The sequence below is a fragment of the Mustela nigripes genome, chromosome 11 (genome assembly GCF_022355385.1).
Source record: "Mustela nigripes isolate SB6536 chromosome 11, MUSNIG.SB6536, whole genome shotgun sequence".
NCBI classification, from domain to species: domain Eukaryota; kingdom Metazoa; phylum Chordata; class Mammalia; order Carnivora; family Mustelidae; genus Mustela; species Mustela nigripes.
Window position 1 is genome coordinate 20,717,555 of NC_081567.1, and position 23,422 is coordinate 20,740,976.

The following is a 23,422-nucleotide window of genomic DNA, read 5'->3' on the forward strand; positions in this document are numbered from 1 at the left end:
TCTTTGGAGAAATGTCTGTTCACATCTTCTGCCCGTTTTTATTTTATTGTTTTAAAAGGTTTTAATTTATCTGACAGAGAGGTAGAGAGCAAGAGAGTACAAGCAGGGGGAGAGGCTGAGGTAGAGGGAGAAGCAGGCTCCCCGCTGAGCAGAGAGCCTGATGCAGGGCTCGATCCCAGGATCCTGAGATCATGACCTGAGCCAAAGGCAGCCGCTTAACCGACTGAGCCCCCCAGGTGCCCCATCTTCTGCCCATTTCTAATTGGATTGTTTTTTGGGTGTTGAGTTGTATCATTTCTTTCTTTTCTTTTTCTTTTTTTTAATACGAGGGGCGGGGCAGAGAGAGGGAGAGACTCTTAAGCCGGTTCAACACCCAGTGCGGACCCCAACGTGGGGCTCCATCTCACTGAGATCCTGACCGGAGCTGAATGGGAATCAGACACTTACTTGACTGAGCCACCCAGGCGCCCCTGTACCATTTCTTTATATATTTTGGATACTTACCCTTTATCAGATACGTCATTTGCAAATATCCTCTCCCATTCAGTAGGTTACTTTTTAGTTTTGTTGACTGTTACCGTTGCTGTACAGACACTTTTTGTTTTGATGTAGCCCCAATAGTTTATTTTTGCTTTTATTTCCCTTTGCCTCAGGAGACATAGCTAGAAAAATGTTGCTAGAGTCAGTGTCAGAGAAACTACTGCCTGTGTTCTCTTCTAGGATTTTTATGGTTTCATGTCTCACATTTAGGTCTTTTATCCATTTTGAGTATATTTTTGCGTACGGTGTAAGAAAGTGGTCAGTTTCATTCTTCTCCATATCCCCACCCAGTTCTCCCAGCACCGTTTGTTGGAGACACCGTCTCCTTCCCATTGTATATTCTTTCCTGCTTTGTTGAAGATTAATTGACCGTATAATTCCGGGGTTATGCCTGGGTTTTCTGTTCTATTCTGTTGATCGAGGTGTCTGTTTTTGTGCCAGTACCATGCTGTTTTGATTACTGTAGATTTGTGGTATAACTTGAAGTCTGGAATTATGATGCCTCCAGCTTTTAATTTGCTTTTTCAACATGACTTTGGCTATTCGGGGTCTTTTGTGGTTCTGTACACATTTTAGGATCGTTTGTTCTAGTTCTGTGAAAAACGCTGTTGGTGCTTTGATAGGGACTGCACGAATTGTGGAGATTGCTTTGGGCAGTGTAGACATTTTAACAGTATTTGTTCTTCCAGTCCATGAGCGTGGAAGGGGTGACTTTCCGTTCCTTTGTGCCCTCTTCAGTTTCTTTCATCAGGATTTTTTTGTTTTCATCATTCAGGTCTTTCACCTCTGGGTTAGGTCTGTTCATAGGTATGTTGTTATTTTTAGTGCAGTTGTAAATGAGGTTGTTTATTTCTCTTTCTCCTGCTTCCGTATTGGTGTACAGAAATGCAACAGATGTCTGTAGATTGGTTTTGTAGCCTGTGACTTTACTAAATTCGTTTATCAGCTCTAGAGGTTTTTTTGGTGGAGTCTTTTGGGTTTTCTCTGTATAGTATCGTGTCCCCTGCAAATGGTAAAAGTTTTATTCTCCCTTACTGATGTGGATGTCTTTTATTTCTTTTTGTTGTCTGACTGCTGTGGCTAGGACTTCCTGGGCTGTGCCGGAGAGACCTGGTGAAAGTGGAGATCCTAACCTTAGGGGAAAGGCTCTCAGTTGGAAAATCATGGACTTTTGACAAAAATATTTCTTTAAAAAAATAGAATAAAGAACTGCCTTTGGAGCAATGACTATTTTTAGGTTTGATTTGAGGGTGTAGCTGTGAAATAGTGGCTCCCTTCTTCCATTTCAAGATTCTTGGTATTATATGGAAAAACTCTTGTCTCCCTCAAGACAATCCTGTACAATCAGAAAGAGGGAAAAAAGCCTCTGATATCTCTCCTTTGACCTCCTTAACTAATCAGAAAATTACTTTTCTAATAAGTGTGTAGAGTTAAATAATTAATCACATTTATATGACAGCCCATCCCTTGAATCGTGTTGATACAGGAGAGATCCCATTCCATAATCACAGTAATAATCAGACTTTGGGGTTTCCTAAAGGGAATTTCTTCTTAAAGGGGCATTGCTGTATATTTTTTGCCCCTCAAAATCATTGAAATGTTTGTGTTTCTGTTTTTTGTTGAAATTTAGTGGACACACACTATTACATTAGTTTTAGGAAATTGCTTTGATTATAATGGAATCCTACCTTTAAACGGTTTTCCTTACTTTTTGTCTTGGAGGTACTTAATAAGCAAATCCTGTATAAGCAGAGGACAACGTGGTGGTTCTTTGCGACTATTTTTTTCTGGCCATTTACAGGGTTCTGTAAAGAGAGCGCAGCTACGTACGTCCCGCATCTCTCTACACAAAGTTGTATGTACAACACACATCCATTTCTCCATCGCACTCATGAGGACATCATCCTCCCTTTGGATCTTCTTACAAAAAGCACATAAGTCTGTGTGTTTTGAGGCCTTGCTGAGCACCACTGATGTGACGTATACATTTAATTCATAGCCATCTTTACCCTTAACTGTTGGAATAATCCTATGGGGTAAAGCGCCATCATTGGCACCATTTCACAGATAAGAAGACTGAGGCTTCCAGAGAATTAAGTAACTTACCAGTGACTTCTCAGTTGAGGGTGTGATCAATTAGAAATCATATTAGACCGACTCCAGAGCCTGTGGGGTTTAACTGCTAAGTATGTGTGCCTTCCTCATTTTCAGGAGCTATCACACTGACCTCCGGAGTGAGAAATTCCTTCCAGTAGGTTAAGTAAAAGTTGGATTTTGCTTTCTGTTCAACTCCCCAGGCATTCAGCATCTTGCTGGAGGCGCTAGTGGGTAGAAGAAATTGCTTGTGTTTAACAGAGAAGGGCCAGGGTTTGCTGACATGTTTAGTTAATCCACAAGGAGATTGCTGATGAGGATTCTGGTTAATTAGTTGTGGAACTTTAAAAAACGAGCAGCTGTGCCATGGTAGAATGCATTTTACTTCCCGAGCCCTGGGGGAAAGCACTGGGTATGTTCTGCGGCTCTGTGTACTTACATATCTTGATTGAACATTCAACAGCATGTTTTGCAAGACTCAGGTATCCTGGCTTTGTGCCAACACGGATAATTAGATTCTGCTCCAGCTCTCCGACAGTCTCGGGCAGGCACAGGATTAATCATAAGAACTGCAGCGAACAAGCACCTACTACGCACCAGCCACCACACTGGGAAATTCCCAGACATCATCAATCCTCCCCACAGTCCTGCAGACTAACTTCTCTTTTCTCCCCCTTTAATGGGGAAACTGAGGCTCAGAGGTTAGTGACTTGCCCGATGCCGCACATGAATGAGTGGCAAAACAGAGATTCAGACTTACACACGCCCAGCTCGAAAGCCTGTGTCTTTTCCTCTTCTGCACCCTTCATTTGGGGGGAAAAATGCACTTGAGGGGTGCCTGGGTGGTTCCGTCAGTCAAGTGTCCGACTTTTGATTTTGTCTCAAGTCATGATCTCAGGGTCATGGGATCGAGCCCCACGTTGGGCTCTGCCCTGGGCGTGTGGTCAGCTGAGGATTCTCTCCCTCTTGCTCTGCCGCTCCTGCTCACCAGTGTGCACTCTCTCTCTCTCTCTCAAAAAAAGAAAAGAAAAAAAAAGTGCATTTGACCAAAAAAAAAAAAGTCAAATCCTGCAAAAAGGGTAAGTCATGGAAAAGGAGTTTCCTCCCGGTGCGTAGCCGGCTCTGGTTTTCCTTCCTGCACGCCCGGCCTCGTGTTCTTGAGCATCTTCCAGTGTGTTCGATGCATCTGCACCTTCTCTTCTTTTTGAAGTTTCTGTTATAGGTTATTTGGCTAAAATGGACTCCTTCTCTGTACTGAATTTTCCTACTTAAAATTTGTAAATGCGGGGCGCCCAGGTGGCGCAGTGGGTTAAGCATCTGTGTTCGGCTCAGGTCATGATCCCAGGGTCCTGGGATGGAGCCCTGCGTCAGGCTCTCTGCTCAGCAGGGAACCTGCTTCCTCCTCTCTCTCTCTGCCTGCCTCTCTGCCTACTTGTGATCTCTGTCTGTCAAATAAATAAATAAAATCTTTAAAAATAAATAAATAAAATTTGTAAATGCTTTGGGAGCAAAGTGTGGAAGGGTTTTGTGTGAGTTTCGAGCAAAGAGCAGGCCGTTGCACACATCTTTCAGGGAAAGTCATCAGGAACAGCAGGTCGTCTGTTGACACCTACGGTTGGGAGAGGTCAGGGTTACCAGAATATCACAGGGTGGCTGTGTCCGTCCTTCTGACAGCCACGTAACACACTCTCACGCACTAGAGACCAGCTATCATGTGCATGTAGTGCTTTCTGACTTTTTCTTTTTCCTGCCAATTTAAAACGAGCGTTTTCCCCATGTCTTATTTTCTGAAACATTATCTATAATCACAGCATAGCAGTTCATTAAATGCCTATACATTTAGGTTGTTTCTAGTATTATCTTTTACCAATTTAAACGGTTGTTGCGTATCCTTAAAATACAAGTATCTGCAAGTGTCTTCACATTTCAACACAAGAACTTCTGAAGACTGACTTCCGTAAACTTTAAACTTACACGCGAAACCTAGCAGGTTTCCTTGTACCACGGATAACGCTAAGCAATTCTCGATTTTGTCATAGGTCAGAATGCTGTCTTCTTTTGGATTTAATTTGCATTTCTTTAGTACCTGATGAGCTTTCGTATTTTTCCAATTTTTTATCTTCAGGAACTGTTTGTGTCTTCTTCTGTTTTCTGGTGGGGTATTTTCCTTACTGAGCTATAAAACTCCATTTATCACAGATACTAAATATTTATCTATGATATACAGAGCACAGTTTGTTCCTCTGCATTTTATTTTCCCTTATGGTGATTTTTTTTTTTTTTTTTTTGGTCACCCAAAACTTTAGAATTTTTATGTCTTATATTAAAATCTTTTTCTTTGCTTTCTTCCTTTGGTATTATGAGTATAAAGCCTTCGCAGTTCTCAAGAATATATACATATTTACTGATATTTTAACCCCTTACTCCACTGTTTTCTTTTTCACTTTGAATGACTTCATTTATTTTGAATTCACGTAGGTGTAGGTGAATAAAGAAACTTGATTCCGTTCCCCCCGCCCCATGATTTGCTAATTGGCCCCAACAAAGTCCCAATGAGCCGCAATTTCCCAACTGACCTAGCATGCCCCCTTCACCGTGTGCTTTTCACGTAGTCGTGCTTCTTTCTGACTCCGGATTCTGCCCATGCATTTGCCTGTTCCCAAGCCAGAACCACACTGTTTTAATTACTACAGCTTCACAGTATATATTGGGTGACATCGTAGCTTCCTGCCCATGAGTCTTCCTTCAAGCACGATGCATTAGCTCTTATCTTTAATTTATTCATCCAAAAGAAACTTCATAATTGTAATGTCAAATTCGATTTTCCAAATCCTCTTGGGATTTAGATTGCTACTACATTTGATTTATAGATTAATTTGAGAAGAATGGATGTCTTTCTAACATTATGACTTCCCATCTCTCCATTTATTAAAGGTTTAATTGAACTGTCTATAAATTATAGAACAGTATTAAATATTAATTGTGTTAGGAGGCATCTTTGTCTTGCCTAACTTTAATGAGACTCGGAGCCTGTGGGTTACGAGCATGGAGTCACTCGAGTCAAAAATGCTTGGGTTTATAGCCTGGCTTCACCGACCGGTACCTTGGGTCCTTGGGCGGGTTGTGTCTCTGCACCAAATCTCTTTACGTGAATAATCAGGCTAATACAAATACCTGCCTGGCGAGAGGGTGATGGGGTTTAAATGAGATAGTACGTGGGAAAGTACACCCCGTGGCTCTCGGTAAATGTTAACTGTTGCTATTTCTTCACCCTTCAGTATGCTGGTGCCTGCGGGTTTGAGATGGACGTTCTTTTTTTTTTTTTTTTTTTTTTTTTTAATGTTAAAGAAGCAGCCTTCCTGGTTTCTTAAGATTATTTTTTTCTTGATTAGTAATGGATGTTGAATTTACTAAGTGCCTTTCCGGAATCTGTTGAGATGATCATTTTTTTTCTTCTGACCCATTTCTGCGCTGAATTATGATTTCGTATTAAATGTAATGATAATGGATCTCAATGGGACGTGACAGCTTTTCTTTTAATAAATTATGCTTTTGGTAGATAGTGCTCAAAATCTTGACTGGTCAGGGAGCTTCTGCTTGTCGACCTGACCTGGGTGGGCCTGCCTGTCAGTGTACTGGCAGGCGTCTGGGCCCCCTGCACCGTGAGGGTGTCAGGGGGGCTGCCCGGCTCAGCGGGTGTGGACCATCACGTGCCCCTCCCCTGACCCTGACAGGAGCAGGGCAGTGGCCTGGGTAGGGCTGTGGGGCTGCGGGCAAGCTTTGCTGCGTAGCTGCTGCTTCTAGAGATCTTGGGCCCTGACTATATGTTCACCTGTGCCTCTCGCCCCACCAGGCTCCCTGGTGGCTCCAATTCCAGAAAATTCTGTAGCAAGAATCCACTTTCTTCTCATTAGTGACCTCGCCCCTCCCCGAGCCACTTAGGTTTTGGCTCTCTCTTCCAATACGCTCACACATCAGCCTTCCTTCTTCCAAAAATCTGTCTCTCTTCATTGTCTGCCGGCGACTCCTTACCCTTTCTCTTAATGTGTTGACTTCATATGTTTTTATCCATTCACTATCGATTTAGTGGTGACCGAGAGGGAGTGGAGATGAACACTGAGTTTGAGCCACCATGTCAAATGAAGTCCTGCTGTGACTTGGGCCCTTTACTGATACTAAATGATCCACTTTGTCTCATTCAGTGTCTTTGCCTTGGATGCGTCTTGTTCTGGTATTAATATCATGACTCCATCTCTCTTTAGACTGGCATTTTCCTAATGTATCTGAACCTCTCCATTTTCATATAAAATGTTCCTACCCCTTGTGTCCTGGGGTAGTCTTGTAAACACAAAAATGACTAGGTTTTACTTTAGAATGAGAAATCTTTGATTGTTGTCGTCTTTAAAAATTAGGGTGTTCAGCCTGTTTTCAGTCATTTTTAATATCTCCACAGTCATTCCTGCTCATACACTTCAGGCCTCTGGCTCTACGATTTTGGCTGTTTCTCCCCCCTGGCTTTCCTTTCCTGTCTCCTTTGTTACACGAGCTGCATTTTCTTTGCTTCTTTATTTTCCAGTGTTTTGGAAGGTACAGGTCCTGTTTTTAATTGTTCGCTACGCTCTGCTCCAATAGAGCAAGCGAGGAGGCAGCGCCCTTGGCAGAGAGCCTCACACACTTGCACCCTCCCCTCCTTCCTCTGGCACCAACTTCTTCATTGATTGAATCTGGGATGTTGGGTTTGATTGATCAAATGACTAATTTTTTAACTTTATTGTTGATTGATTTTTGGAATTTCTGAAAGGAAAATCATGACATGAGAAGCAGAGTTTGTGGGTTATCTGGACTTCCCACTGGTTTGATCCCAATCATGGGATCATGCACAACTTCCTCATTCTCGGATTCTTTCCCACCATCAGGCAGGTCATGGCTTTCATTTTCAGGGAACTTTTTGGAGAGAGAGGTGGAATGCTTTGAAAGCTGTTGCACGTCTTGTAATGCTTTTCTTCTGCCTTCACAAGCAAATTGGCTCAGTACTGAAAGTCACAATTCTTTTTTTTGCAAAAACTCTATAGATGATAATCTCTGTTTTTCTAGCTTTGGTGCTGCAAAGTCCCGGTCTGAATTTATAGAATTCAATGATATGTGTTTGTGTAGATAGATGATGGGTGAATGGATGATGGCTGGCTGGCTGGATTCCTGGATGTGGGTTTTATTTCGTTAGGACAAAGCTGGCCTTTGATCTGCCCCCATGACCATCTTTTATCTTCATAAATACCTCTTTAATGCGATCGTGGCCCATCACTCCGTCCTCTTTCAGATTTCCTCCTCAGTAACCTTGCAGACGTGCATTGCCTGTGACAATTCTGTCTCCCATGCTTCCTCCTCCCTCACCAGTTCGGTCTTGTAGACCCTTCCTTGAGAAGCCCAAGATCAGACTCAGGTGTGTTCCGGTTTTAATTTTCTGTATCACGAGTTCTGCTCCTTTCCTGCTACCAGGGTCATCTGCTGATGCATTTGTGGCTCCTCTGCAGCACCGTCTTACCTCTTCTGTACGTGGTTTTTTCTTATCCTGTTGTCTCTTCCTGTCTTCCTTGGTCTCTTCCCCTCCGGGTTCTCTGGCCCCGCAGCTCCCGCGCTCTGCTCGCTCCCCTTTCCTTCCCCGCACACTGGAATTCTGCATGGATTCGTCTGTCGTCTCTCCCGCCAGACTGCAGGCTCCATGCCACATCCGTTATATTGGCAGCCATGCCTCTGTGCCTAGCGCAATGGCTAGCAAACAGTAGGCACTTAATAATTGTTGGATGAGTGTAGGTCCACATCACTCTGGCTTGGATTCCCTTCGGCCCAGCCGGCATTACTTTGAGCCAGAGGCTCCCAGACTTCAGTCATCAAAGGATCTCTCCGTTCTTCTGTATTCGTGTGCCATCCGTACTCTTACCTACTGAACGCTCACCGTGCTCTGCGTTTGCCATGTGGTGAGGCCTCACCCTCGGCAATGAAATCTGTGAAGTGAAGATGATGTCCTAGTTCCAGTTTCCTCAAATACATTAAACTAAACACGCACCTGTAACAAATGTAAGCTCCGTCCAAAAGTCACTCACATGGGATGGAAGAGCTGTGACTGCCCTTGGGGAAGCCCCGGCTGTCGGGGAGCTTGGCCTGCTGGGTCCCCTGGAGGAGCTCAGGTCTTCTCGATCTGGGCGTTGCTCCTTCCCGTGTTCTCCATTCGAGCTCGCCTGAGTCATGGGTTCTGGCTGCCTGGAACCAGATGGCACAGGGACGGGGACCAAAGAACCACAGTGAGCAGGGACGACACGACACCACCCTTTCCTGATGAGGCGAGGGAGACTGCGGGGAGAGGCATTCGGAGTACAACCAGATAAGCAAGATGCTGACAGATCCTGCTTCGAGCTTTTCAGGAAATAAACCCCAGGGTGTAGAGAGTGATCTCTGAGAGTAGTGACAGGTAAATAGAGACTGGAGGAGAGAAGGACTGAGCCATGGGGAGGCCAGAGACCGGGTCCCAGGCAGGAAGAAGAGCAAAGGCCTGGAGGCAAGGGTAGGACTGGGGGGATTCAAGAGCATCTGCTAGCTCATGGTGCAGGGGCGTCCTGAACACTTTCCAGATCTGAAGTGCAGAGCTGGACCATCCACACCATAGCCCGGACAAGAATCCAGGTTTGTACAGTTTGCGCAGGCCTTGGACCCCGCAGAAGTATTATTGACTCAATCATCATACATGGGGTGTGCGCCACAGCAGAGGCCTGGGTGATCCGTGAGCAGTGGACTTCCCGGGAGCCCTGTGTACGGCTTTCCCAGCGCCCGCTAACCCTTTGCAACCGTGGAGCTTAATGTGTCCTGGTACACTTGTGTGTGCGGGAGGCAGGATGGAAGTGACTTCTGTCCGGGGCTAGTGTCTCCCTGCCTGGGAGAGGAGAGTGGCAGAGGGGCCTGCGGGGAGTGGGTTCCCAACAACGGCTGCAGTTGGCTCACCTCCCACTAGGGGGCACTGTGATGCTGCAGGAAGTGGGGCAGGCGGGCAGCTCCTCCCTGCAAAACTTAGTAGCCTCAGATAAGCAAGATGTGACTCCGGAATGTGAGGTTGTAAAGCTTTGTGTTAAAAATAATAGTAATAATAAGATAAACTCACTGACTCACCCGATCATTGGCTGGGGGTTTGCAGATGCCCAGGGAGCATTCAGAACTGGGAGGGCCTGACAGGTCCTGTGAATGGGTCCGGGCACCGGTGGAGGGAGCCGCCTCCATGGACACTGCAGGCAGGGAACACTGGGAGGTGGCGATGGGGACACTGGCTTCAGGAGGCCCTGGGGCTGACACCTCAGCCTCCGCCTGGGGTTGGTCACTGTGGAAGAGCTTTGTTCGGCAGACGGATGGTAAGGACACCCCATCCGAACGGCTGCTTTGGTTCTCTCTGGAGTATGATGTGAGCTCGGCAGCAGACGGGCAGCGAAGGGCAGGCTTTGCTCATTGGCAGAGGCTGGAAAATGTCCGAGCTGACGGTCGTGCAGAGGGCGGCTCGGAACGCGGGGGCCTTGCCCGCTGCGCCCGGGCCCCTTGCGTTGGCAGTTGGGCATTGGTAGGGGAACGAGTCGGCCAGCTTTGCGGGTCCTCCAGGGGTGCTCTGGCCTCACCCGCCCGCCCTTCCTCTCTCTCCTTTCGTGGAGATTGTCTCTGGGGGACTGTGAGGGGGTGAAGATCCCCTAAGCCACACCTTGAAACCATCACTGATAGCCTTGGGCCCACTTGGTGGCCCCCAGGTGCCGTCTTGCTTCCTGGAGGCTGGTGTCCCTGGGGAGGGTCACACGGGAGCGAGCAGGCTCGGAACGGATACTAGAAGCCAGTGCCTCGCTCCGGAAAAGCGCTGGGCTGCTCCCTGCAGCTCTGACCGTGGACGAGGGCGCTGTGCCCGCTCGGGAGCCGGCTGAGGCCGGCGTCAGGGGACTTGCTCGCGGGTTAGATGGGGGAGCTGCTGGGGCAGCTGGTGGATGGTGGGGGTCAGGAACTGAGACACGAGGAGGCAAACGGTAAGTGGAGGGAAAAATCATTTAAATATGCGCAGAGAAGACGACCAAAAGATGTTCCCAGAGCCAAGAAAAGACACATTTCTCACGAAGTAGGGAGTGGGCGCTTCTGCTGCCATGGGGAAGTGTGACAAGACCAGGACAGAACCGGGACGGCTGTTTGAGGGTGTCCTCAGCGCGCGCCGCGTCGCGGGGTGACGGGGTGGGTGGCAGATGGGACAAGCTGGGGACGCATGTGGGGTGAGCAGGTGGGGCCGCTGAGCTTTATTTCAAGAACCTGGGGGAGAAAAGGACAAACCCAGGACCGCGGCAGGAGAGGGAGAAGGGCCGGAGGATTAGCTTCTTAAACATCAGAAGTCCTCGAACTCGGTAGCAGGGTGACCGTGGCTCATCACGTGGCGTGCTTGAAAGCTGCTGAGAGACTCGGTCTTAGACGTTCTCATCAGAGGAAAATGTCACTGTGTAGCGATGGGGGGTCAGTAGACGTGTTGCGGTCATTTTGTGATCTATACATAGTGAGTCACACTGCACACTTGAAACTAGTAAGTCCGTTACATCTCAATAAAACTAACGAAGTAAAAAAAAAAAAAAATAGCTAATTCCACCGAGTGCAGCGAACGTTCGCCGAGTCTGCGGCTTGTGCAGCCATCGCCGGGCCCTGTGAGACCTTGCTGCTGCAGCGGTGGCCCGTGCACCGCAGGTCAGCCTCGCTGCAGAGCTGGGCGGAAATGCAGAGTCTCAGGCCCCCTCCCTAGACTTCCCCAGTCAGACTCTGCATTCCAGCAAGATTCCGCCGCCCCCCACCCCTCAGGAGGTTCAGAGGCACATTCAAGTATGAAAAGCACTGATAGGAGGGGCGCACTCGCAGGGAAAGGGGAGAGTGGGCTTCAGGCGGGCAAGGAGCTAAGCCCAGACTGAGAAGGAAGGAACCCGGAGTGACCCCCGCGAAGCGCCCTGACAGTGTCCCCACGGTCAGGCCACGCTAGCCGCAGATGGTGCCTGGGGGACTGAGGTGCAGTTGCCTGGAAACTTAGCGAGCTGTATGTGCAGCAGCGAACACCATTCACCCGCCACCCACGGTCACCCTCCCTCCTTTCCGACCAGGCTTCTCGAGGGGGGAGCTGAACATTCTGGGCCTCCCGATGCCTTGCTTTCCACCCACACCTCAGCTCCTCCAAACACGCTTCCTCCCCCTCACTCCACGAAACCGCTTCCAGACAGGCCATCTTCTTCCGAAACTGTTCTCAATGGAGACTTTTTAATATCACTTTTTGTATTCGCTAGGGTTTTTTTTTTTTTTTCAAACTACAGAGAATACATAGTTATGGCAAAGAAAAAGCCGCCGAGTGCAGGAAGAGAGAGGTAGAAATGCAGTCTCGTTCTGCCCTTCTGCGACCTCCAGAGTTCCCTGCATTCGGCCTGTGGGCAGAAGGGACCGTGCGGAGGTCGCCCCTACGGTGCGAGCCCCTTGGCTGGAGGGTAGCGCTGCGCCTGGACGCCCCCCCCACCCGCCCCACCCCTGTGGCAAGCCGCAGGCACAGCGCCCCGTGTGGACGCGGTGGGTGCTGGGAAGGGCGGCCCTTGGCTGGGCAGCTGCCCTCCGGGAACAGCTCTGCTCTGGAGGGAGGAACAGGAGTCCGGCCGGGCCTCCCCATCTCCCCAGATGCCGCCACAGACACCCAGCACCCAGGTCTTGCCCCGCCTGGACAAATAAGTCCCCGGAAGTGGATTGGCTGGAGTGGAGCGTGCGCTTTCCATCTGGGGGCATAATTTCTCGCTGCCGTCCTGCTGCAGCCCATCGACAGCCCTGCCGATCACTGGACAGGGCTCATTCGTTCAGGACACCGTAGCCGGCAATAACGGTTAGCATTTTTGGAAAATATATTTTTCCAGTGTTGAAGGCGGATGTCCTCGCCTCATGGTTTTAATTTGCATTTCTTTAACTTTGCGAGAGCTGGAGTATCTTTTTCATGTATTTATTGCAATTCAATTCTTTCACCGTTCCCTCTTTCCATGGCCCGCGTGCCTGCCTGCTGCCGGCTCGTCCTCGTCCTCGTCCTGGTCTGCAGGAACTCTGCAACAAGCGTCCCTTCGTTCCTCACATGCCGCCAGTGCGTTTCCAACGGGGTCACTTTCCTTCTGTTCTGGTTCTGTTGTTCTCTTGGCTTGCATGCCGGAGACTGCCATTTTTCACAGAGGCCAACTTCTCCGTTTCTTCTTTCATGGTTTTTGTCTCATGCTTAGAAAGGCTGTCCTCGTGCCAAGATTAATTTTACATTCTCACGTTTTCTTCTGGTGCTAGAGTCACACTTGAATCCAGAGTCTGTGACTTGCCCTGCTTTGGCGATGACGTGCGTTCTGCCCCAGTTTCCTCCGCCCGAGAGCAGGAATGAGGGAGGCGTGGGGCCTCCTGGAGTTCACGGGGAGACCCAGGGAGGTGGCTCGGCCCCCGGAGCAGGCCCCCCCGCCAGTGTGCCGCAGGCGCTGGCTCATGTGCGGGCTCCCGGGGACCGCGTCTCTGTTGGCTCCGGGTGCTGGGGCAGCACCACCACGGAGGGGTGTGGGGGCTGCCGCGGCAGGCGTTCAGTTCTCTCACTTCTGGAGGCTGGAGGTGCAGCACCCGCTTGCCGGCCCGTTTCAGCTGTCTGGTGAGAGCTCTCTCCCTGCTTTGTGGCCCGCCGCCTTCCTGCCGGCTCTTCCCGTGGGGGGTGGATCTCTCTCTTGCTTCTCTCCTTACAAAGCACGAAGCCCATCTGTGCGGACGCGGCTCGCGCGAGCTCCTTGCCTCCCACAGCCCTCGCCTCCGGAGATGGCCACGTGGTGTGGGGAGCAGGTAGGGCTTCGGAGGATGAATTCGAAGGATATAAACATTGGGCCCTTCGCAGACCGCGTGTGCATTCGATGCACGCTGCGCCTGTGTTGCTTTCTTTAAAAAAAAAAAAATCTAGAACATGATGATTTCATATGTGGCTGCGTCATGAAATGATATTAACCACAATCAAGTTAATTAACCTGTCCATCACCGCAGAGTGACTGTGTGCGCGTGCGCGTACGTGCGCGGAGACTTCGGATCTGTTCTCTCAGCAGATTTCAAGTACACAGTGGAGGACTGTTAGCCAGAGTCACGGCGCTGTAACTAGATCCCCGGGACTTCTTCATCTTGGAACTGGAAGTTTGCACCCTTTCGCTAACACCTCAGTGCCCCTCCCTCCCGCCTCTGGCAACCGCCATTCTACTCTCTGGTTCTAGAAGTTCGACATTTAAGTGAAATCGCATGGTATCTGTCTTTCTTTCTGTGTCTGGCTTATTTCTCTCAGACGTTAAAAAAAAAAAAATACAAGGAAATCCTGCCCCTTTTAACAGTGTGGGGTGAACCTGGGGCCCATTACGCTCGGAGAAATAAGCCGTGTGCCCATTTCTGTGGTTTGCAAGGGGCTCTTTGATTCCAGATCGCACACTCACACCCAGCCCCTGGAGTAGTGCACTGCCCCCCAGACATCTCTGTGTGGGTAGATCACACAAGGAGGCTCCTTCTCTGGTCTCTGTCTGTGACTCGGCAGGACCTGGGACAAATCCCATAATGCACGAGGTATGGAAGAGGGAGTAGGCTTCACTGGGTAAACCTGCACCCTGGGGCTCTCTCTGTGGCGGGCTGAGAGCGGCCCTGCCAGCTGGGGCACTGAGTGCAGTACCGGGACACCAGGCAGGGGGGGCACAGGAGTTCTCCGGGAAAGCCAGCTGCCTGGCTCCTTGATGACCCGTGGGGGGAAACTGGGTTCAGACCTAGTCCCTCTGGTCAGAGGGAAGAAGCCCCCAGCCCTTGTGGGAAGCCAGGTTCAGGTACTGGCCCCCACACTGGGAAATAAGGGACCCCCCCCCATTTCCACAAGACTGTTAACTCCTGAGGACAGAGGCTACACCTTGCTTATCTTTGTATCCCTGGCATACAGTAGGTGCTTCATGAATGCTTGTTTAATGAGCGACTACATGAGTCCCTAGCAGGCATAGGCCGAGCACTGTCGATGTAGCAGTGTGATAGGTTCGATTCCCCACCTTCCATGACCTGACACTCTAGGGCTCTGATAGACACAGACGGTGTGTAAAATGGGGGCTCTGTCTGCCGTGGGCACCGTGGAGTCACAAGGGTAGCAAACGCCTACATCTTCCGGGAGGGGAGCAAGGAAGGCTCCCTGGTGGAGGTGATGACGAGCTAAGAGCTGAAGTACAGCCTGACAAGCTACCGAGGGCTTCACCACCTGTGAAGGGCCCCTTAGCCTGAAATATAGTCTTGTCGGGAGAACCCTGAATGGTCCAGTCTGGCCAGAGCCCGGGGTGGCCACGGGCCAGATTAAGAAGAGTCACATAAAGCCATCAAGGCCTTACCCTGTGTGCGGCGAGGAGCGGTTCACAGAGTTCAGGCTGGGACTTTGCGTGTTGCTCCTGGGGGTCCTGTGAGCCTAAGGAATTGGGGCTGTAGGCTTGGAAGGAAGGGGTCCTCGCGTCTCCTCTCGACCAGGCGGGGATAAATGGCTTCAGGGCCAGCCTGCGCTCGGCTCGGCATGCGGGGGTGAGTAGCTTTCGCTGGAAGAACCAGCTTCTTGCAATAAAGCCTTTTTCCTCCTCTTCTCTTAATTATCCCTCTGGAGACCACCGTGATTTTCAAGGAGCCTAGCTGCCCAGTTAGGAACTAATAAATCACCGAAGTCCCCCAGGCAGCTGGGCCTCCCAGAACACATACGTGGAGTGTATCGATTTCATAGAAAATGAAACCTTCCAGAGAGTCTTGGCGGTCATCCTCCGGCCCGGCTCAGACGGGCTCCCGTGTGCTGACATGCAGAGGACGTCCCCGGTGTGGACAGCGGGGGGGGGGGGGGGCGCCCCGGGAGCAGCCTCGGCCCCACCACGTGACTAGATCAGTGTCCTCTCCAGAGAGCTTCCAGCTGGCAAGAGAGTATTTAGATTTTGTTTCCTTTTAGTGGTAGGGCCCCCAAGAGGTCTGATCCTTCCCTCGGGAAGAAGCTGCGCGCACCGACTGCCGGCGTGGAAGAGACGCACGTGTCCGGCGACACGAATGGCTTCGTCCTCACTCTTCCCAGATGAAAACCCTGACGGCGGTTCTCCCTTTGACAAACGTTTCCTGCTCCCCTGGAAGAGCCAGTGGCCCCCTTGGTGCCAGGACTAGAGAGCAAGACGGACGCCAACCCTGTTCTCTTGGGACTTGGCGTCTGCGGCCGGAGGCGGGGAGGGGCAGAGACGCGACGTGCAGAGGAACCTGCATCAGATAGGAGGGAGCCTGCGCCCGATCCTGATGGGGGCATCTCAGTAAAGTGGCTCTGCCCAGTTTTTCTGATGGTAAGGAACATGGGCGAGCTTGTTAAAAATGGAGACTCCTGCTCTCCAAACCCACTGACTGAGAGTGTCCGGAGCCGGGGTGTGGATTGTCTTCCTCTAAGGCTCACCCCGGCGGACGCTCCCGAACGACTCTATAAAGGCTGAGTTGGCTGAAGGAACACGCCGGCTGCGGCAGGGGTGCTTGGCCCTGGGACGCCCTGCGGTCGACTGGGGAGCCTTAAAATGGCAGGAGTCCAGGCCCCACTTTCAGAGTTTCCGATTTGAATAGTCTGGTGTGGCGCCCGGCCCTTTAAATCCCTCCGGAGGCGCTGCAGGTGGCCTCGGGGGCAGCGCGACCCCCGGACACTGCAGACCCACCACGGCCACTTCTCCCGCCACTTCTCCCGCCACACCGCGGCTGCCTCGGGCGAAGGAGTGTGTGCCGCGGCAGAACGGGTCGCAGGTCGTGCTCCCTGGCTCCCAGTTTCCGTTCTTCCACAGGGAGGTCGGGCTGAAGGCCAGCGTGGACCTCCCTCCGTCTCTGAGCCTGCGCACCTGTGGCCGGGACAAAATGCGTAAAAACGGCGCCATGACCACTCCCTCCCCAGGACGGTCTGCTGAAACCTTCCTCCGCCCAAGGCCAGAACGCCAAGAAAAGGCTGCGCCTCCTGAACGAACACTGGCTTCTGAGGACTCACGGTAACCTGTCAGTCGGTACTTGCCTTTCACAGCGGATCGCTGAGCCGTGGGTTGCGCAGCTGCGGAGCGCCGGGTGTCGTGCTGGGAAGGCAACAGTGGACAGGAAGCCTGCCCGCGGGGCCACCGGTGCTGCGCTGCGTGACCGCCTCCCGCGTGAGGTCTGCGGCGATGCGGGCGCCGTGGGGGCGCCGGCCGAGGGAAGCGCCGCGTGCCCTGAAATTATAAGAAAGGTTCACAGATGTGGGACTTCTGGTTTGGACGTGGAAAGAGGAGTCAACGTTCTCCAGGGTGAGAGGGACAAGAAAGACGATCCAGAGTCTCAACAAAAGCCAAGAACTCAGCAAGTAGCGAAACACAGGGCGGAGCGGGATGTGTTCGGGGAGCGGATGTTGCGTTCAGCACGACAGGAGCATCGGGTTACCAGGAAGGGGCAAAGGATGCATTCTGGAAAGTCAAGGCAGAGCCTTGAGTCAAGGAATATGGGCTTCCTTCCAAGGAATAGTTGATGCCTCACAAGCCAGGATGCGCTTTAGAAGGATTTCCGTGGCGGACGCAGGATGCAGAGCGGACAGAGCGGGGAGAGGGAGGAAGCATGGAGGTCAGGGAGAAAGAGGACCGGCCGGGGCCGGGGCCGCGAGCGCTGGGGTGGGGATGGGTGGGGATGGGTGGGGCTCCTTGAGAACTTACCGGAATGAAAGACCTTAGATGCGAGGAGTCAGGAATGGCCCTGAGGGTTCTCTGCTTTGTGAGCGGATGCGCGGCGACGTCATCTGCACGGACGGGCCAGAGAGAGAAGTGAGTCTGGGAGTCCGAGCCGCGTCCAGCCCCGGCGGGTTGAGCACGGCCGTCTAGAGCGCGGGCGAGTTGGATCTGCTGTTAGTCTTGTGAGTCCGCGGCTCTTCGGTGGTGGGTGAAGGCCGGGGGAGGACCGAAGTCCTCCGGCGAGACCACGTGCGTCGGGGAAGCGGGACACAGACCATCGGGAAGATCCCCCTCGGCTCGCTGCCCTGTCCTGGCAGAGCTGGTAACCCCGGGGGGCGAGCAGGGCTTCCGTAGGGAGGAGGCCAGGTTGTAAAGAGGTACGATTCGGATTCTCAGGAATAAGCACCAGAAAGCAAGCTCACTAACTTGAACCAGTAGTGCTCTGTTGGAAGGACAGGTAGGGACGGACAGAGGGAAGTGGAAGAACCAGGTCTCAGGACAAGAATGAGAGCAGGTGGGGGCTCAGTTGGATAAACTGGTCCGACTCTTGGTTTCTGCTCAGGTCATGATCGCAGGCTCATGAGATCAAGCCCTGCCTTGGGCTCCACGCTCAGCCTGGAACCTGCTTGAGATGCTCCCTCCCTCTTCCTCTGCCCCCCCCCCCCGCCCACACTCTTTCTCTGTCTAAAATAAATAAATCGAGAAGAGGAGGGGAGAATGCAGACAGAGGGACTTGGTGGAAGAGGCCCGTGCGGAGGCCCTTCCAGGCTCCCGTGCCTGCCCGGAGGGTTCAGTCCCCCAGTCTCCATGACACGGTCGGCACTGGTCGTCTTAGCTTCAGTCACGCACCCACCCCCTTGGCCTACCAGGATTTTATCCAAAGCAGGAGTGGGAGTTCCTCCGCGAGAAATCTGGGGGCTGTTGCCAGATGGAGGGAAAATTGCCACCGAGCAGGTCACGCTAACACATGGGAGGTGAGTGAGTCCAGACTGCGGGGTGTCGGACGGTTCTTCCAGGAGTTTGTGCAGAGCAACCTCGTAAGCAAAGGAGGCCAGAACTGAGAGAGCGGTTCAGTTATTAGCAGCTGGAAACAGGTAAGCAAAATGTAAACAGTGATGTGAAGAGGGAAAGTAAGCCTCGAGGAAAAGTCTGTTGCCCCCTCCACACCCGGCACCTGCCCGTGCCCAGAGCTACGAGGAATATGTGGGGTCTCCTTGCCCATGGTGGTCACCGGCCTCCAGCCGTCTATCCCGATGACCTAAGGAGAAGCAGGTATGGACGGGACGGAGAAAGCGCGCCGGGCACAGGAGCCATTTGGCTCATGGCGTGCTGACGCTTGCGTGAGGTGGTTTGCCGTCTAGTGTGAGTGTCTCCTCAGCATCTGTGACTTGGTTTTGCAGCTGAGATGCCAGGTGGGAATGGGATGGGCGGGGCTTGCCTTCAGTGCACGGCTCGGGGCATGATGGGGTACTCCGGAGATCCCTGGGATTGGTCAGAATTCTCCTAAACTGGTGACAGAGGTGTTCATTGGTGCTCCTGGCAAAGTAGCTCTCCTTAGTCTCTTGGGAAGAGACAGTACCACACATTTCTCTCTTGGGTATTTGTTAGTGTGATAAAGGGTATTACATAGAAATTTTGTTGAGTAGCTTGTGAAGTCAACCTTTTGTGTTGGAGAAAACCTTCCTATCAGTAACCCCATAGGAAGTCCTTAACCTTCAGCGCACCGTCACCTCGGTATAATGTCGTCCGCTCTTGTCCTAAAGGCCAGCACCTAATTACAGGCTGTGCCAGGGTCAGAAAATGCTGTAGCCACACGTCTGAGGAAATCCAGCCAAGGAATTCTATTCATGTACACTTGTGATTGCTAATAATGATATACTATTTTTTAAAAATAATCGGCCTACTCGGTATTAATAAATATTAAGCTTTCAACTCACAGGGGTCCCTCCTAGACCTCGAGCCTGGAAGCAGGATGGCAGTTGTGTCCGTCTGTCAGGCACACAGTGGGTTTGCAGGTGCCGGGGGAAGGGACCTGCGCCCACAGGCGGACAGATCAGTGAGCCCACCTTGTCATCCAGGGCCCGTGGGAGGGATCCAGCGTGGGTGCAGAGAACAGTCCAGAGGTGGAGCTGATGTGCGTGGAGGCGGAGGAACAGGAGTAGAGTTGGGGGCTCCCGGTGAGAATGTGGAGCGCTTCTTCAGAAGAACCATAAGGGGTTCTGGAAAGACAAATACCAACCATGACTGAGCAGTGTCAGAGTTCCACTGAAACCAGAATTAATAAGGATATCCAGGACCCAGCTGTCCGGGTCCGTCGTGCTCTCTGCTGCTGTCTGTCAGTCCAGGGAGCGAACGGAAGAGACGGGGGTCGGGAAGCATGCACTGCTGGAGATGGGGAGAACTCCTCGAACGAGGAAATGCATGCGGGGTTGGGTGCTTATGACCGTGGCCATGGCACTACGGTGGTGGGTATTTGTGGGTCCAGAGCAGGCACGGAGGACCGTGAAGTCGAGGGATTCATAGATGAATTTGAAGATCAGGTATAAGGAGTTTGAGACTGTGTTAAATTGAGGTGGGAAGAGAGAAGGTTATCGTCTGGATTCGTTTCCGGGGGCTCCCGTAACAAATGACCGGTCGCACACCGGGGGACACCACCACTAACCCCTGGTGGTGGCCAGCAGTCCTTGGCATGTCTCGCTTGTCCATCCGTCACCCCCGCTCTGCCTTCACCTTCACATGCCACCGTCACTGTCGCTGCTCCCCGGAAGGCTACTCACTGCTTGTTGGAGTGGGGCCCGCCCGGCTTCATCTCTTGAGATCTTCAACTTTAGATCTGCAAAGACCCTTTTTCCAAGTAAGGTCACAGTCGTAGGTTCTGAGTGGACATATCTTTCGGAGGGCCACCATTCGACCCCTCCACAGACCTAGAGTGGAACTTAAGAGGGGAACCGTTTCAGAATTAGGGCAGTTCCAATGACAAGACCCAACGTACTGTGATGAGGAGGGATTGCTAAAAGGAAAGAGAAAGAGGAGAGTTCGGTTAAAGAGCTCTGGAGCTGGGCTGTTGGATGGCGTGCGTGATGGGATCTGGGAAGACGGCGACTAGGAGCCAGGAGTGCTCCAGAGAAGGGGAAGAGGAATGCTCAGGGGGTAGATGAGTCGCAGTGGGGAAACCATGATCTGGGCGGGGGGGGGGGGGGGGGGTTCTCAGCTCTGCCTCCGCATTGGAACCACCTGAGGAGCTTTAAAAAAAAGGACCCGCCCCATATATTTCTAATCGGTTGGTCTAGGATAGACCCTGGACAGCTGCATTTTTAAAAAATTCCTGGGGTGGTCTAAAGTGTAAAACGTGACCTTCAGAGAGAAGAACCAAGTAGGAGCCAAGGAGTCTTCCCCTCCATCAAGGCCCGAAGGAGACACACCGGGGAGGGAGACTTCAGAGCTTCCCACCATTGTCTCTTCAAGTCTCCAGCCGAACCAGGAAACTAAAGAGTAAGGAGAAGTTTGCATTACCTGGCTTCTGGCTGAGGTCCTGACCGGCCTGGAGTTCGTGCTGTGTCGGGCTTACACCAAGGATGTATTTCCGATGTGTTGCAGCAGAGAAAGACATCAGGACTCGTTTCTAACACACTTGCTATTCCTACAAAACAAGCCTTCTCCCCCACCCCGACCCCCCGCAAAAAAAAAAAAAGATTTTTCTTAATATGTTTGGGGAAATATCTTTTGCCAGAAGAATATTCAGTGGCTTGCTTTTGTATTTTTTGAATATGTAATCAACAAATACATTAAAAATTTTAAGCAGCATAAAAGGTTATCCAATAAAAGTAATTCTCATTTATCCCTGACCCCCTCACTCTGCCCCCACCTCAAGACCCCTCCCCAGAAGCGTCATTCTTACCCGTTACGTGTCCTTTAGGCGAACATGCTGTATCTTGTCTTTCTCCATTCAGCACTGTATCTTGGAGATCATTCCCTTTCTGTATATAACAGATACGCCTATTTCTGTTAATTGGGTTGTCCATCATTTATTTAAGCCACACTGATGAACTTTTAGGCTGTTTCCTCTTTTAAAGCAAACCTGTTAAAGATTTTTTTAAGCAACTAGCACGAGTTGAAGTGGGTCCCTCCCCGGAGACCTGACGCCGTGGAGGGATCGCAGCCGAGGACGCAGCAGTGTGGGCGTCCATCGTGCTGGCTGAAGACGGGGTGGGGGGGGGGAGGTGCCCACCCCGCACCCCCCTGTGAATGCACGTGGAGCTCGGATGTCACCGGGGGGCGGGGGGGCCTGCACTGCGGGGCTGGGTGTAGGGAAACCACCTCCCTGCTCCCCTTCCCTAGGGGGACCCTGTCTGACGGTGTGCCGCTTCTGCCCCACAGGAGCCTGATGCCGCGGACCCTGGAGAGCCAGATCACACTGGAGAAGACCCCCAGCTATTTCGTCACGCAGGAGGCCCCTCGGCGCATCTTCAACATGTCCCGGGACACCAAGCTGATCGTGGTCGTGCGGAACCCCGTGACCCGGGCCATCTCGGACTACACACAGACGCTCTCCAAGAAGCCGGACATCCCCACCTTCGAGGGCCTGTCCTTCCGCAACCGCACGCTGGGCCAGGTGGACGTGTCGTGGAGCGCCATCCGGATCGGCATGTACGCGCTCCACCTGGAGAGCTGGCTGCGGTACTTCCCACTGGCTCAGATCCACTTCGTCAGCGGCGAGCGGCTCATCACCGACCCCGCGGGCGAGCTGGGCCGCGTCCAGGACTTCCTGGGCATCAAGAGGTTCATCACGGACAAGCACTTCTACTTCAACAAGACCAAAGGATTCCCTTGCTTGAGAAAAACAGAATCGAGCCTCCTGCCTCGGTGCCTGGGCAAATCGAAAGGCAGAACTCATGTACAGATTGATCCAGAAGTGATAGACCAGCTCCGGGAATTTTATAGACCTTATAATATTAAATTTTATGAAACAGTTGGACAGGACTTCAGGTGGGAGTGAGCCACCAAGATGTAAGGGTTCTTCTGCTTGTCTCTTCCGTGAGGCTGGCCCCCCGAGCCTGTGATCCTCTTCCCCCAGCAAACCCAAGCCAGGCTCCAGCCCCCTTTCCCATCTCGGGTTCCATCGTCCTGGATCGGGGAGGACCAGCTAAGGCCACGAGACCAGGGGGTCCTGGCCACTAGCTCTCCCCAGGCTGTCGAGGCAGAGCTGACCCGCTTCTGGCCTGTCCAGTCAGTTCCGAATCATTTCCCTTCAGCCCCTCCGAGGCCTTGGGAAACGGCTTTAAGAAGAACGGATCTTCTGATTATGCTAGATAAGTGGTGATGGTTCTGTTGCTGTGAACACAGCAGTCTGTCCCTGTCGCTGTCCGCCCCAGAGCGGACTTGCTAATTCCTAGTGGCATGTACCTCCCCTCTGAGCTTCACTCTCCCCAGCCGCCCCGGGTGGTGGGACAGGAGACCGTCCTCTTCCTCCTGACCTTAGCAGCTCATCGAGACTTTGCAGGGCCGGAAGCACCCCCCAGTCACTCCCCGCAGACAGACCCTTCGATGATGAAATAAACCAGAGATTTCAAAGCCTGTGGTCTCAACTCTGCTTGACGGTTAGCGGTCTTTGAAAACCACTTTGTGACCCTCCCTGCTCCCTATGGACAAAAGCACATTAATTCTGCTGTTACGGGTACTTTACTCACGCGAGCTTTCATGTTCAGCATGCGAAGGAATCATGCTTGTCCATGTGAAATAAATATGGCTCTCTCGTGTCCTGGATGCTGGGCTCTTCTCTGTGTGTCAGGCCCGGAGCACGGCTCATTCATCTGGCTGCTCCTGTGCAAGATGAGGGGGGGGCGGCCTTAGTGCTGAGGATGCTACTGGCAGAGGGGTGGGCGTGGTCCGGGAGGGCAGCCGGGGGCCGTAGTCCAGAGGGTAGTGAGGGGTGCAGAACCACTTGGGCAAGGAGCAAGGGGCTGAAGATGGGGAAAAGAGGTTCTTGCTGGCAGAGGCTGCAGCAGAAACCTCAC

General features: G+C 51.9%; 1 protein-coding gene across 1 annotated transcript in view; it reads left to right on the forward strand.

The window, feature by feature from the left end:
• HS3ST2 (heparan sulfate-glucosamine 3-sulfotransferase 2) overlaps positions 1-23,133 on the forward strand; it is an 87,101-nt gene extending 63,968 nt beyond the window's left edge. Inside the window, exon 2 of the mRNA XM_059415114.1 lies at positions 21,786-23,133. Within this exon, the coding sequence (XP_059271097.1) occupies positions 21,786-22,404 (619 nt within the window). The 3' untranslated portion in view covers positions 22,405-23,133. The remainder of the gene's footprint in view (positions 1-21,785) is intronic.
• Positions 23,134-23,422: the final 289 nt, after the last annotated feature.